Source organism: Notamacropus eugenii, chromosome 4, assembly GCF_028372415.1.
Source record: "Notamacropus eugenii isolate mMacEug1 chromosome 4, mMacEug1.pri_v2, whole genome shotgun sequence".
NCBI classification, from domain to species: Eukaryota; Metazoa; Chordata; class Mammalia; order Diprotodontia; family Macropodidae; genus Notamacropus; species Notamacropus eugenii.
The window spans coordinates 172,322,175-172,337,157 of record NC_092875.1 but is presented as its reverse complement, the minus strand read 5'-3'; the positions used below and the strand labels follow the sequence as shown (position 1 = coordinate 172,337,157).

The window sequence follows — 14,983 nt, the reverse complement described above, 5'->3', positions numbered from 1 at the left end:
ATGTAATATCCATAGTTTCTGAAATGACAACATTTAAAATCACAACTCTGAAATATTTAATTCAATTAACTAAAAAAAAGGCTGCATTTAAAGACCTGATTATTTTTATACAGTATCTACACAAGAAAAAAGGACAAAAACCGTACTTCTTACAGCTGAAAAAATACTATGGGTACAAAGCATTACAACTATTCACAAGAGGGTTTATAACATAAAGCCCGCTAAATTTATAAATAAAAGTTACATTTCTTAAAAAAAGAAAGCAAATTCAGTTGCTTTTTTTGGTCTTCACACAAAGGTTCAACAACAAATTTAAGCAATAATCAAGCTACTGGAGAGCCAGAATATGCTAAATCCTGTCAACACAGAGGTTTGTCACCTAATAGTGGACAATGTCTATATGGATTCTCCATGTCACTCTGACAAAAATGTGTAAAATGCACAGTTCAGTGTTAGCCATATAGCAGGCACTCAATAAACAGCTGAATAGAATTAAACATCTATATCTGAACACGTTTTAAAATCACTTTGTCCAAAAGTGCAATTTGAAAGTTTATTTCAGGGAAAAAAAGACTAGAAGATAATTCAAAATTAAATCTTCAATACCTAGCACAGTGATTTGCACGTAGCATGACTGATTCAGAGCCTAAAGGAACTCTAGGCATCATCTTGTTTGATAATTTTTTTTTTGATAGAGAAACTGAGTTTCAGAAAGGTTAAGTGATTTTACAAGCTTGCTAGTGGTAACTAGTAGAGCCAAGACTTGAACCCAGGTCTTCTGACCCTTGGGCATTTAATAAATATTTGTTAAATGGATAGATAAATTAGGAAACCTTTTAACTGATAACTGAGTCACTGGATTTTAGAATTTACGCTATCACAAACATCTAATTAATTTATTTGTACAATGCTGTCAATTTTGATGGTTGCTTTTCATTTAAGGATCTAAAAGTCCTTTCTTTAATGGTAATACTGGAAGAATTAATTGGATTTGGAGTCCAAGTACCTGAGTGAATCCTGGCTCTGCTATTTAGCCTCTGTATGATTTTAGGAAAATCACTTACCCTTCTAACTACTGTTTCTTCACTGATAAAATCGAGAGACTATCCTGGATGACCTCTTAAGGTCTCTTTAGTAACTCATTTGCAATATATAGCTTAAGAAAGTTGCTAGGGAACACCAAGAGGTTAAACGACTCACACACAACTTCTATGTGTCAGAGGCAGGACTTAGATCCAGATCTCTCTGCCTTCAAGGTCTCTCCTTTTTCTACCACTTCATGTGTCCTCTTCATAATTTTACTTTCAAAATAAAACAGGGAAACATTTAAACCAGTGCCCTAGTTAAACTACCTTTTAAATATTTCTACTTTAAAACTCAAGAATTACAAGTATAGGTGTTAAATGATTATCATATTAAAAAAATGAGATGGAAAGGGGAGAAAAGCTTCAATTGTTCTAGATTTTTTCTTTCCATAACCTACCATGATAAATCATTTCATCCTCATCAGTAACATAGGCATTTGCTCCCCAAATTACCAACTTGTTGATATAAGATGGGTACTTTGCTGCTGCTATGAGTGCAGTTATCCCACCATCACTCCATCCCAGCAAAGAAACTGTTTTAAATTTCAGTGTCTGTAGTTGGTAAAACAAAATGCACAGTACAAGTTATTGGTCTTTCTGCTATATTGAGAAGAAGAAAAATCTGCTAATTTCCAGTTACAGTAGTGTTTCTAAGTGCTTGGATACTTCATAAATAATTATGAGCTGGAGCAAAAGAAATTTTTAAAAGGAGAAAGAAGGGTTTACCTTACCTAGAGAAGGAATTTAGAGGTTATAGAAGTAATTCTCAGACAAGAGAGCCATTTAAATCCCAGCTCATACAAGCACACATCTTTATGAGGTAGAATAAGATAGCATTCTGGGGTTTTAGTGAATTACAATGTTTGAAAATTAGACCCCTATGTATAGAATGGAGGAGCTACCAGTTACTTTTTTGAAAGGGGAACATCACATAGAATTAAATCACAAGAGAAAACTCATTGAAGTGGAGGTTTTGAGCATCAATCAAAACAGCATATTCAACATTAACTTGGACCTGATACAACTGAGTAGATTACAGCTTTCTTTATAATCAGCTACATTCCAGGCATTCCTTTCTGAAGAAATTCTGGGACATATCCTAGTTTCTTTGAGCTGTAGCATTCTTGAATGACCTTAGTTTGGACTTCCAATTGGTTATATTTCTGAGGTATTATCAAAATTACATTCCACACATCATCTAACACAGATTATTCCTGTAACTGTGAAGTCATTCAATATATTTATAAGGAAAATTTTTGCTCTTTTTAAAAGCTTAAATTTAAACAGACCTAGAACCTTTTGTAATAATGTAAGTAATGTATATCTGCATAAGTAAAATTCTAATCTTCTGTTTTAACTTTGATTTAACAGGTAATTTTATATGCCACAAAACCATTCTTTTCAGACTCTATATATGATAATATAAAGCAAAAGCCTAAAATCTCCCCTAGCCACTAATACTATATACGAAAGTCAAAGATTAGGGGGCATGGTAAGGTCATAAAGAATGGTTCTACAGGAAAACAATTTCCTTTGATTTATGTATTAAGGTGGCAACAGCTTTGTGAGGGGGGAGGAAAAGGAGGGAAGAACAAACAAGAATTTTTATTGAGTCAGGTTTTCTTTGGACAAGAAGTTTATTTCTGATAATGTCGGGTTTATGAGTAGTTCCTACTGGTAACAACAAGCTTTGGGAAGTTTCAGTTTCTACTAATAAAAGGATACACATTAACACTCCTTTGGGTCAGAATAAATGTGTTTACAAAAAAAGACTGCCTGGGGGATATTACCTAATCACTAAGAGGTTCAATGTTTTACAAGAAATCTGTCTGTATCTAAGAAGTTGGAAAACTAACAAGCAGGGCCTCTAGAGTGCAGACGATAATCATAAAGGCAAAAGAAAATGGTTAAATGACCACACACCACTTACTGACCAGGAATTTAGATCAAAACAGAAGTTACTAAAAATGGGTGGATGTCCGTAAACTGAATAGGGAAGTTGCCCTTTAACTGTAATCAGTGAGTATACCTACCATGTGCTTCAGTCAACTGAAGTATTTGAGAGTGTGATGGTCTTGGGAGTCAGGAAAAATGTGGACTCAAAACCCACCTCAGATACTTATTAGCCATCCGCTGTGAACAAGTCACTTATGACTTAGTCTACCTGAATAATCTACCTCTGAGGGTTATGGTAAGGCTCATGCGCAATGATACATATAAGTAAAGTGCTTTCTAGAACACACAATGTTATATAAATATCATCTATGTTTATTTCTACATTTTTTCCCTAGATAGATAGGAAGGAAGAATTGCTCTGCACAGAGGTGATAACAAACTGATTCCCTATTAACAGATAAGTATAAAGTGACTGCTTAGCAAGTGAAACAGAACTAGCTTTTAAAGCATCCACTGTCAGGCGCTGTACTAAATATTGTGAAACAAAGAAAGGCAAAAACTAGTCTCTGTTTTCCAAGAGCTCACAGACTAATAGGAAAGACCCAACTAGATATATACAGAATAAACTGGGCATCATCTCATCCCTAAGATTTGGGAGAACTAGGAAAGTTTTTTGGTAGGAGGTGGGACTATCCCTAAGAGACATCTAGAGGGAGGGTGTTAAAGGCATGAGGGACAGCCAATGAAAATACTGAGGCAGGAGAATGTCCTGGGCCAGTCACACCAGGGAGACCAGAGTAACTTGAAGACAGAATACTTGGAGAGAAATGAGGTCTAAGAAGACTGGAAAGGTAGGAAGGGACTACGTTATAAAGGGTTTTGAAAGCCAAACAGAGAGGATGTTATATTTGATCCTGGAGGTAAAAGGGAACCACTGGAGCTGACTGTGTTAACTCGACATTAAAAAGGTATCAAGGAAAATTTATTACAGCAGAGTTCAGAGGAATTGAATACTTTGGCCAAAGCGGGCCCCCATCCTCTTTTCAGGAGGACAGAGCACTGAGTACAGAAGTGGGAAGAGCTATATACCATTACTCTAAGACAGGTCCCCCCCACCAGGAAACAGACTGGTCTGTCCTCCATTAGGTCACCATCTTCTCTACATGCCCATTATGTAACCACCCTTGGTGTGATTCCCCCCTCCCAAACAAGCTGTAACATAGGACCCATGATCAGAAAATGGAGGGATAATTTTATGTGGGGTGTGTCTGCTTATATACATGGAGCTCATTAGGTAAGCGCAGTGGAGAAAGTCTTCTCTAGGTAACGCTAGGTCATTTTTCTTGGCTAATTACGGCTAGCTATAGATTTGGTTTCTTTATCAAAAACTCTGTAATTTTCTGAAAGCCACTGTCTGTCTTTTGATTAGTTGAGTCCACCTGTAGTCTGCTGGCCTTCTTATTATCTAACATTCTCAATGACTTCATCAATTAACAATAACTTACTGTGAAAACTTAACTTTTGCTGTCTCTCATAACTGAATGGAGAAGGAGATAATATGATCAGATCTGCACATTAGGAAAGATCAATTTAACAGCTGGGTGGAGGATGGTTTAGAATAGGGTAAGATTTGCAGCAGGGAGCCCACCTAGAAGGTTATTCTAATAGTCTAGTTATGAGGGGATGAGGGCCTACACTAGAAGCATGGCAATGTGAGAAGGAAAAGGGGCACATATGAGAAATGTTATGAAGATGAAACTATAGCACTTGACCTCTGACTCTGTATGGTGGGTGAGAGTGAGGATTTAAAGATGGCACCTAAGCTTTGAGCCGGGGGCTAGGAGGACTCTCAACTGTAACAGGCAAGGCAGGAAGATTAAGAGGGTTCAGACAGGGAGAGACAATGAGTGCAGGTTTGAATGTGTTGAGTTGAAAAAGTTCATGGGATATCCAGTTCAAGATGTATAAAAGGCAACTGTTGGTGTGAAACTAGATAGGAGAGAGGATAGAGCTGGATAAGTAGATTTGAGAGTCATCTGCATAGAGATGATCACTGAAACCATGGAAGCTGATGAGATCACCAACTGAAATAGTATAAAGAGAGGAGAGGGCACAACATAGACCCTCTAGGAATCCATACAGTTAGCATGCACAGTGTGGATGAAGATCTGGCAAAGAAGAGTGCTCAGAAAGTGGTCAGAGGTAGGAAGGAGAACAGGCAGAGAGCATTCATGAAAACCCAGAGAGAAGAAAGTATCAAGAAGAGGGTGAACAACAGTGTGGATGGCTAGAGAGAGTTCAAGGAATAAGGAAGAAAGAATAAGCATCTTTCTAGCACTTACTAGGCACTAGACACTGTGCTCAGTGTGTTTTACAAATATTATCATATTATTGCCAGTTCACAGTTGAGGAAATGATGACGATCAGTGGTTAAGTAAGATGCCCAGGATCACACAGCTAGAAAGTGTTTGAGGCTGGGTCTGAACTCAGATCTTCTTGATTTCAGGCCTGGAGCTCTATTCAGTGAGGCACCAGAGGTTTCCCAAGGTCATGAAGGATGAAAATTGAGAAAAGATCACTAGATTTATCATTTAAGAGATCATTAGTAACTTTGGAAGGAGCAGCTTCTGTTGAATGATGAAGTTAGAAACCAGACAGCAAAAAGTTAAGAGGAAAGAAGTACAAGTAAAAGTACAAGGAAAGAAGTAGGAGCACTTACTGTAGATGGCCTTTTGAAGAAACAAAGAGAATGCTCTAAAATAAGCAGAGAAAGGAATTTAAACAAGGGGAAAACATTAAAAACTAAAATTCTTACACTTGATTGTATTGCGGCTGAGGAAAGCTTCGCCATAACACTAATTGCTGGAATGAAACCTATTTTATTCAAAAGTCAGGCTTCTTTTTTGGAACAGATATCTGCAGACAAAGGTCCTATGTTTTATTGTATTCTCTCATTTTATATTCTTTAAGTATTAGTAATAGTTCTCTGGGACCCAGAAAAATACATAAATGTTTAATAATATCTTTGAATATGCGAAGCATTCTTATTTGGCAGATGACAGATGCTACGTTCTTTCTCTAAAGGACAGAACCAGAGGAAATGAGTTTACCTTGTGACTAAAGGCTCCTACCATAAGCTCATTGTACTAAGAGTGATTAAACTGACCACCAATGGAGGTCGTGGAATATTTCTTTCTAGGCATATTTTAGAGTGTGACAGATAAATATTTATTTTAAGTGGTTTGAGTATAGGTAGCTGACTGTTTTTAAGACACAGCTGAACAAAAGTCAAATGAAAAAAAATTCTATCTTTCTCCCCCAACTCTTACCTTCATCAGATCGACAGCATCTTTTGCATCCCTTTCAAAGAAGTCCACAGGGAAATCACGATGTGGGGGGATGGAATGGCCATATCCCCGAGGATCCCAGGCTACTATTGTGAACAACTTCTTATTCAAGTTCTTGAGCTGGGGTCCAAAATCACTTTGTCCGCTTCCTAAAAACAACAACTTTGTTACTTACCAATTAACAATTTAATTATATAAAAAACATTATGTTTTTAAAAGATAATAACAGACACATCTTTAAAATAAGGATCTAGTTGCAATTTAGTGTTACCATAAACAGCTACTCCCTGGCTTTTCTGTTTACTCCCCAGTCCTGTCTAGGGTTCCCCCCAATGGCTATTTTGAGAAAGGCAGTTTTTCAGACACAGGGACTTGGTAGTTCCTCAATAGCTTCCTGAACTTTTTCAAGACCCAGAGTACTCACTAACCCTGATTTACTTATCTTTAGAATTATTGAAACAGAATGAAAGCAAACCTGGAGTTACGGCACTGATGTAATTTTACCTTGAAAGATTTTTAAAGTGGTTACTACAAGTAAGAGGCTCCTCAATAACATGATATGCAAAATTATCTGATTAAGAATTTGACAAAAGTTTTCTTCAAAATGAGAAGGCCCTCTTTTTTGAAATTTCAGACAATTTTACTATGCAAATTAGGTTAGCCTTACATTATCTTTTTTTCCTGGTAACAATGGGCTAAAATATTCAAAAGGAAAAGTTCTAGGAAATTAAAGCAGATAACATTTTCCGACTTTTTTAATTAGAAAGCTAAGCAAATTCATATGCACCAATAGGCAGAATTGTACTTAGATGTTCTTGAGACTACAGGAAGGTGAACTCTTAACACCCCCAACCTATCTACTCAGCTTTTGTCACTATTTGTCAATGCTTAACATATTAATATTAATGTAATTAATGTATTAACACCTACATACTCATGTATTGATCTGATGATTACTTTTGTAGAATGTCCCATAAAACTAGAGTTTCATACTATACATTAATCAAAAAAGCAGCAAAATAAAATCTTTAAAAATGGTCAGGGCTTGCAATAACCATGGAATTCTAGTTTAGAAGGATCCTTTTTGGTAAGCAGGAATCCCCTATATATCATTCCAATAGTTTGCACACTTCCAGTGACAAGGGACTTACTAACTTAAAAGGCAGTCCATTCTTTCTGTTCATAGGATTTACCTTATAAGCCACCTAATCCAACATCCCTCTCCTTTTATAAATGAGGAAACTGAGACTTAGAAATCAAGAGATTTGTACCAAGATAGCATCAGAGGTGGGATATGAACCCAGGTTCTCTGACTACAGAGCAAGTACTATTTTCCCTGTCCATTGAAGAGTTAAGATTTCAATCTGTCTTTTGATGACAAATTTAGAGTTTTTTCCTCCACACTAGAAATTCTAATCATCAGAAGGTTCTCTCTTATGTGCACCAAATTCTAGTCTCCTCTAATTTCCAGCGAGTGGTCTACCTTCTAGATCTTAGAGGTTGAAGCTTGTCCCTCATTTCACAGTACAGTCTTTCAAATATCTGAAAACCATGAACATGTCTCTTCTTATCCAAGCTAAATATCCCAGTTTCTTCTAACATTCTTCATATGAGATGGGTGAGTCCATGCTGACCATCGTCTTTTGTCACAGCTCCTCCTAAAACATAGTGCCCAGAATGAAACAGCATAATGAATAATAATGGTGGAAATAATGGTGGAAAGCATGTTGGACTCAGGATCATTAAGAACTGGGTCTGAATGTCAACATGAGACAAGTTATTTAACCTCTGAGTTCATTTTCCTCATCCCTAAAATAGGGACACTGTGATACCTGCAGGATCGATTTTAAAGCACTGCTATGAGGACAATCTTAATAAATCTTCAAGTACTACATAAAAGTAAATTCTTCTCCAAATGTGTTCTTACCTTCCCCCTTTTTATGAAAGTTTATTGGAAAAGAGTTTGGGGAATAGTGTGTTGAAATAAATGACTGAAAATACTCTGTAAGGGAAGACTTGGAAAATTCTGCTTTAGATCTAGAAATAAGCCTGCAAATTCAGAAGCCAGACCACTTCCCCTTCCCCTACCCCCAGATGTCAAGGGGGAAAATTCAGCATGTTGGTATCGGGGTGATGGTTCTTAAACTCAGAGTCAAACAAGGGACACCAAGGTCCTTAAAGGCCTTAAGGGAATCCGCAGTGAGGGAGTTTGCTACATCGAGTCAGGACACCTTCCAGGTCACATTTGGGAAAACAGTCCCCCGGTCAGTAATGTCTCACCGACAGCCCGACAGCCACGCTGCAGCTATCACTCTAGAATGGGAGTAGGACAAGCTGTTCACCAAGTAGGGCGGCCTGGTAGTAACAGCTTTGATTCAAGTCACAAGTGAATAAACACGAATGATGGAGAAGAACAAAGTGCTCTTCTATGGTTTCACATAACTTTGTGCCTAAACCACTAGGAAATCTGGTGAAATTGCTAGGCAGCAGGATTTCCTGAGTCCTGCTTTAAGGTCCATCATGGGTTAACTACATGGATTAATCTACTCTTCCTTCTACATATAACACACTCCCATGAGAAAGTGTGTGGAATTATATTATCCTGAGGCATTATCTTTATATTTTGTAACTTTTTTTTATTTTTGGAAAAATGTCATATTTTTCCCAATTACATGTTTAAAAGCAATTTTTAACATTTTTTCAAAATTTTTTGAGCTCTGAAGCATTCTCTTTAGCAAAAGAAATATGCATTAATTCCATTCCTTTTCTGGGAAAACAAGTCTAATATTTTAGATTTTCAACAAAGGTTGGAACAGAAAGGGTTTGGGTTTTAACCATCATTTAAATATCAAATTTAATTAATTCTAATTTTCTATTCCCTTTCCCAGAAAGAATTCTAGACAGAATGTGTTACTGTATTTCCAGTGTTCAAAAAGTCTCAAAACACTCAGAAAGTCATATATTTTTCTAAAACATTAATTTCATGTCTGAGAACATTACCAAAAAATTCTATAAGATGCTGAAACTAATAACCAATATTTGGTGAACATAACTATAACTTTAAAACATGCAAGCATAAGAGTTTTAATCAAAGTCCAAATGCCGCACCTAACATTCCAGGAAGTAGCAGAACTGCATGCTTTCCTTCTCCAGTCTGATGATAATGGAGGTGGACACCATTCACTTCCACTTTAGCAGAGGTTACTGAGGTCCTGGAAGAACAATCCCCATCCCGCAAAAGAGAATTATTCATTAGTGTAAATTTAACATAACAAAACTGCTATTTTATAGACTACAATAATCACCAATCCTTACTTTTCTTAGCAAGAATTAATCCTTACCTTTTGAATCTAATTCTCTTCTCCTCTTAATAAAAGAGCATTGAATGACCGGGAACTGGAGACCAGTGACAGACTTCTACTAGAATAAGGAACTTCCAGAGCATTGGTTTATTCACTCAAGAAGCATGTCCTAAGCATTTACTACCTGCCAGAGCCCATTTTAGGCACTGAGAATACAGGGATAAAATAGTTCCTGACCTCCAGGGGCTTAAACTCTACTGGGGAGAAACATACATAGAAAATTAAATGCAACATAAATCTAAATTTCTGACTAGGGGCGGAGAGGAATCAGGATTGCTTCTTACAGTTGGCCAAGTGTGAAGCAAGCTTTGAAGGAAGATAAGAGATCCTAGTCTACCTAAGGAGGAAAAGGGGGAGGGCATTCCAGTGAGTCTGAAAAGACAGCCTGAAGCCCATCCTTCACAGATGGTGAAGGATTTTAAATGCCCAACTGAATTTATTTAACCTAGGGGAGAGAGGGAACCTCTGGAACTTCTAAATCCAGGAAGTGATAGCCAGTCTTTGCTTTGCGAATATTAATCTGGCAGCTGTATGGCATATGGATGGAGAGGAGCAGACTGAAGGATGGGAGATCAATTAGGTTACTGCAGCTTTCTTGGTGACAGGTGATAAGGGACAAAACCGAAGCACCATTGTATATATAAGCTAGATGTGTATGCCCCAGGTAGAAACCCTGAGGTGATTCTTGGCGGTCAGGAAAACTTGGGGGGCGTTTGAACTGGGACACACTAGAAAACACTCAGTGCAACTATCATTATGCTGATTCTTTTGGGGGCCAGTCAGTTCAAGCAACTCAGAGGAAGGGATTAGGGATTCCTGAAGGGCTCTGGGTTTTCTGTAAGGTCCCAGAATGATTTGGGGTCCAGCTCCAAAGCAATGACAAGCTTATGCTAAATTCCAGAGAGAAAAATTAACAGGTCTATAAATGACACACTGGGGCCAGTTCTAGTGAAAAGTACATTATGGATGGATTTAACCAAAGGATGCAAATCCAGCTACCTTAAATATAACTTTCCAGTCTTTATTCCTGTCAAAATTGGAATTTAACAAAAGGGTAAACTGAGGCAGATCTCTGGGCAAGATAACATTTAATGGGGGGGAGGCAACAGCATGCTACTTGTCTATAAATGGGTCAGTGGCTTGCCTCCATTTATGCCAAAGACCCTGAGCAAAAGGACAATTCCCCTTTTATAGGTTTGGGGGAGTACAGAACAAAGAATAGAGCAGGGTGTATGACACCATGGGATTAAGAGCCGCATGATTGGTTGGAAGCTTGGTAACTGGGATAACGACTCCCATTCTCTCAGGAGACTAAGAAGTATTCATCATTGGAGTCCAAGTGAGAAATAGTGGCCCAGACTTTTGGACAGCAAACCAGATGTTGAAGGATAACTTGGTGGAATAAAAATATCAGGCCTGGCTCCCTTGCTTTCTCACACATTCCCCCTGAGGCAAGACTAGATCAGTGAATATTAGTAGGAGGGCTGGATTTCTAATTAACCAGTTACAGGTCAGCTAAATTGTGAAGTATGTTCAGAGAGAAAGAACCATGACTGAAGCAGTTACAGGACAAAATCAATTAATTGTAAATAGGATCAATAAGAAAATGGCACAGGATCAACCTTAATCTTCTCTTTCCCTATTTCTCCTGTTTTCTTCCTATTTCTGTCATGTTTTTCCCGCTTTTATTTGCCCCTAAACAATTACTGAAATAAAGTATATTTTTAAAAATGAAATATCATTTCTTCTCCTAATTTCAACTAATTCATTAAGAAAGTAATACCAAGTGTATTTTCACAGAAATTTTTTTTTTATTAAGTAATAGTCCCAGGAAAATTACAAAAAAACATTGTTTGAGAGTAATGGATAATGGAGTTGAGTAAATGATTAAGAGTTCGTTTTCTACAGGAAGTCTAAGAAAAAGGTTTTTTTTAAGTGACATTAATTAAGTTAAACTACCAAGTCACTAATTACCTAGTCCACTGATTTACTCCTTCTGTGTGCTTAGAAATGTGTTCTAAAAATTACATTAATAAATGTTTGTTGAATGGAATTGTTCTGAGAGCTTCAAAGTCAATATAAATGAAATCCTTTCCAATAACAGAAGGATTTTAAAAGCATCTCCAAATAAATGCAATGGATTAGATACAGAAAACTATTACAGGAAAAATTACTGAGTTAACATATTATTATTGCATTTACTTTTAAAGTGACATAAAAATGCAAAATAGAAATATGGCACCTTTTTTCCAACACCTTAATTCAAGATATTTTAGAGCAGAGGTCCTTAGCCTGGAGTCCATCAACTTTTAAAAATCTATCTTGATAACTGCATTTTACCATAATTGATTTCCTTTACAATTCTACATACTTTTTATTTTATACATTGAAAAACATTCTGAAAAGGATCCACTTAGCATCAACTGTCAAAGGAATCCATGATACAACAAGGTTAAGAACTCCTATTTTAGAAATAATTTCCCAGCTGAAATGGTTATTGAGACCTTGGGTAAATGTTACATGCTGGTTAAAATAAAATTAAAAGATGTTCAAGATGATAAACTTCCATTAAAATCAATTCAAACATTTATTAAGCACCTGCAGAATACTGTGCCAGGCCACTGTAGGAATATTAAAATTTAAAGCAGACAAATGTTGATCAGATTCCTTGTCCTCATGGGATTTACATAGGTATGTATGGTAACACAAAACATATACCTATAATACAAATTTATGTAAGTACATTATAGAGGTGTAAACAGAATGTTATGTGAAGTCTGAGGGGGCTGTGACATAATGAAGGAATGGGAGTAGGGCATCAGAGAAGACAAGCTTTATGTGGTGGGCAGTACATAAAAAAGAAGCTGGGAGACATCCTCTAGAAATAAGAATTAGATAAAACAAAGGCAGCGGACCATGGGGAGCTTGCCATTCCATAGAAGGAATAGTATTCAGTAAGACCACAAAGGTAGGGTAAGAAATTATGAAGGACAATGAAAGCATTGAAAGGAATTTGTATTTCACTGGATCTACAATCAGTGTGTATTACTTTAACACATGATACAGCAGAGAAAGCACTAGTTTATAACATACAGGAAGTGAGACAGCTCGAATCTCATGAACTTATTGCCTGTGTGAGCTTGGGCAAATCACTTAATCTCTCCCTATGTCTCAGTTTTCTTGTCTGGAACATTAGGGGGTTAGACTAGATGCCTTCTCATGTCCCCTCCAATTCAGCATCTATGAGATCACATATGAGATATCTAATTTTCTAAATAAGACAAAAGAAGGGGCAGGAACACATAAAAAAAGGTGATTTCTCCCTTTCTCTTTTTCTCCTGTCTCCACCTTTTTTTCCTTCCTCTTTTACAATTCCATATTCCAAACCCCATCAGGTTTGCCCTGCTCTGATTCTCCCAATCTGGGTCATCCAGGACCCATCATCTCACACCAATGATATGTCCCTAACAGTTTTGGGAATATAGCCTTACAAACACAGACTCCTGAAGATTTTTACCTTGAACCTCTCCTACTCCCTGTCTCTACAGCAGGTCAGGAGATAGAAAACTAGGGTGTTTTGTGACTAAAAGAAGGAAGTGAGCAGCGACGGCAGCTGTTGTTTATCAGCACATTGGGTAACTGTGGCAGAGACAATGTTAACAGAACTACTGGAAATGGGGGAGAATACGGATCATCTGAGGAAGATCACTTCAAAACAATTCCCAGAGCTGAGACTGACTTAGTTCTTCAGAGTTCCAAAACTAGAATGCTAATTACATAGCCTAACACAATAAATACAAGTGAACAACAATGGATTCCACAAATTATTTATTGAGGACCTACTGAGGGGAAGGCAAAGTGGGAGATTTATATTCTCTTGCAGTTTAAATATTCATTAAAATGCTTGCCAGCCACCAGATTTCTTTTAGGCTTAGGCTAATTGACTTCAGGGTACTGAACCTATCTTAGAGGCAGTGAAAGAGCATCAGACTTGGTATTTAAATTCAACAAATGTTCATCAATCACGTAGAGCTGGGTCTCTGGAGGATCTGTGTTCAAGAACTGCCTCTAAAACATACTGGTTGTTAAAATTCTCTCATGTTCTGGTCCCTCTGACCAGCACACCCCTTCTAAGTCAATACACTAAGTTTAAAAGTGGCTAGTATAAAGTAACAGCAGCAAAAAGTTAAGACTGCAAAGTGGAACCTAGAACTTAGACTCTCCCATAGATTAAGGAAGCATAATGGTAACTTGCAAACTGTCTCATAAATTACTAAAATCCTGAGACTATGTGCTAAATCAGGGGAAGTCGGCTAGGCTTTACTCTAAGGGTCCCTTGTTTCTGCTAACTGCCCCAAATCCTGTAAACCCCTTCAAATTCTCCCTTTTATCTCCTCCATCTCTTCCAAGTTCATGTTGCTTGAGTGTTCCCAACTCTGATCTATGATACACAACTGTCCCACATCCCTTCTCCTCCCCATTCTCTTCTGCATGCTGCCTACCTGCCTCCATCACTCAATCCCATCCCCACTTTCTGCCTTTGTCCCCTGTACCATTTGTCTCTGTACACCCTGTGCTTTATTAGAGTATTATTTTCACTGTGCTGCCACAGTGGTTTTTCCCAGGGAATATCCAAAGAACCAGGGCTTCCTGCTCCCCACTTAACCCAAAGGGACCCCCTTGTGGTCCCATTCCCTTAGTCGCAATAACTCCATAAATTAGCAATTCACAAATCACTTAACCTTTGCTGGCCCCAGGCAACTCTCTTAAAGACAACAAATTGCAGAACTGCCAATCTGAATTGGTAGAGGGAGTTTCCTCACCAAGAGTTCCCTACACCACTGAAATCTCAGCCCATACCAAGGCATTCATTTTCCTCACCAGTAAAATGTGGGAGTTGTACTAGATGATTAGAGAGTCAGCTTTAACATTCTTCGATGCTTAATTGACATATGAAGCAATTTTCTATGTAAGATTACTTAGCAGCACATTCAAACAAACTGATGTTATTTGACTGGCAATAAGTTTTATGTTAGTTTAAAAATTCATATTATTGATTTATTGTTAGGCTTCTAATTGTTCTTGTGTTATGATTTTGGGGAAATCATTGTATGAGAAATGCTGCAAATCTGAAAAATGACACCTAGAGAGTGATGTAATTGTATCCTTATGAAATTAACTTCTCTTTTTGTTCTCGATGCTCTTAGATTATGAAATTAGTTGTTAGAAAATGCGGTCATAATGCTCAAAACTTTTTAAGTATTTAATGGGGTACATTTTGCCTTAAAATTAA

General features: G+C 37.3%; 1 protein-coding gene across 1 annotated transcript in view; it reads right to left on the bottom strand.

The window, feature by feature from the left end:
- The window catches only part of BPHL (biphenyl hydrolase like), a 59,327-nt gene that overhangs the window by 33,620 nt on the left and 10,724 nt on the right, over positions 1-14,983 (bottom strand). The window contains exons 2-4 of the mRNA XM_072603686.1: positions 9,437-9,540; positions 6,311-6,477; positions 1,484-1,637 (exon numbers count right to left, since the gene is read on the bottom strand). Of these exons, the coding sequence (XP_072459787.1) occupies positions 1,484-1,637; positions 6,311-6,477; positions 9,437-9,540 (425 nt within the window). The remainder of the gene's footprint in view (positions 1-1,483; positions 1,638-6,310; positions 6,478-9,436; positions 9,541-14,983) is intronic.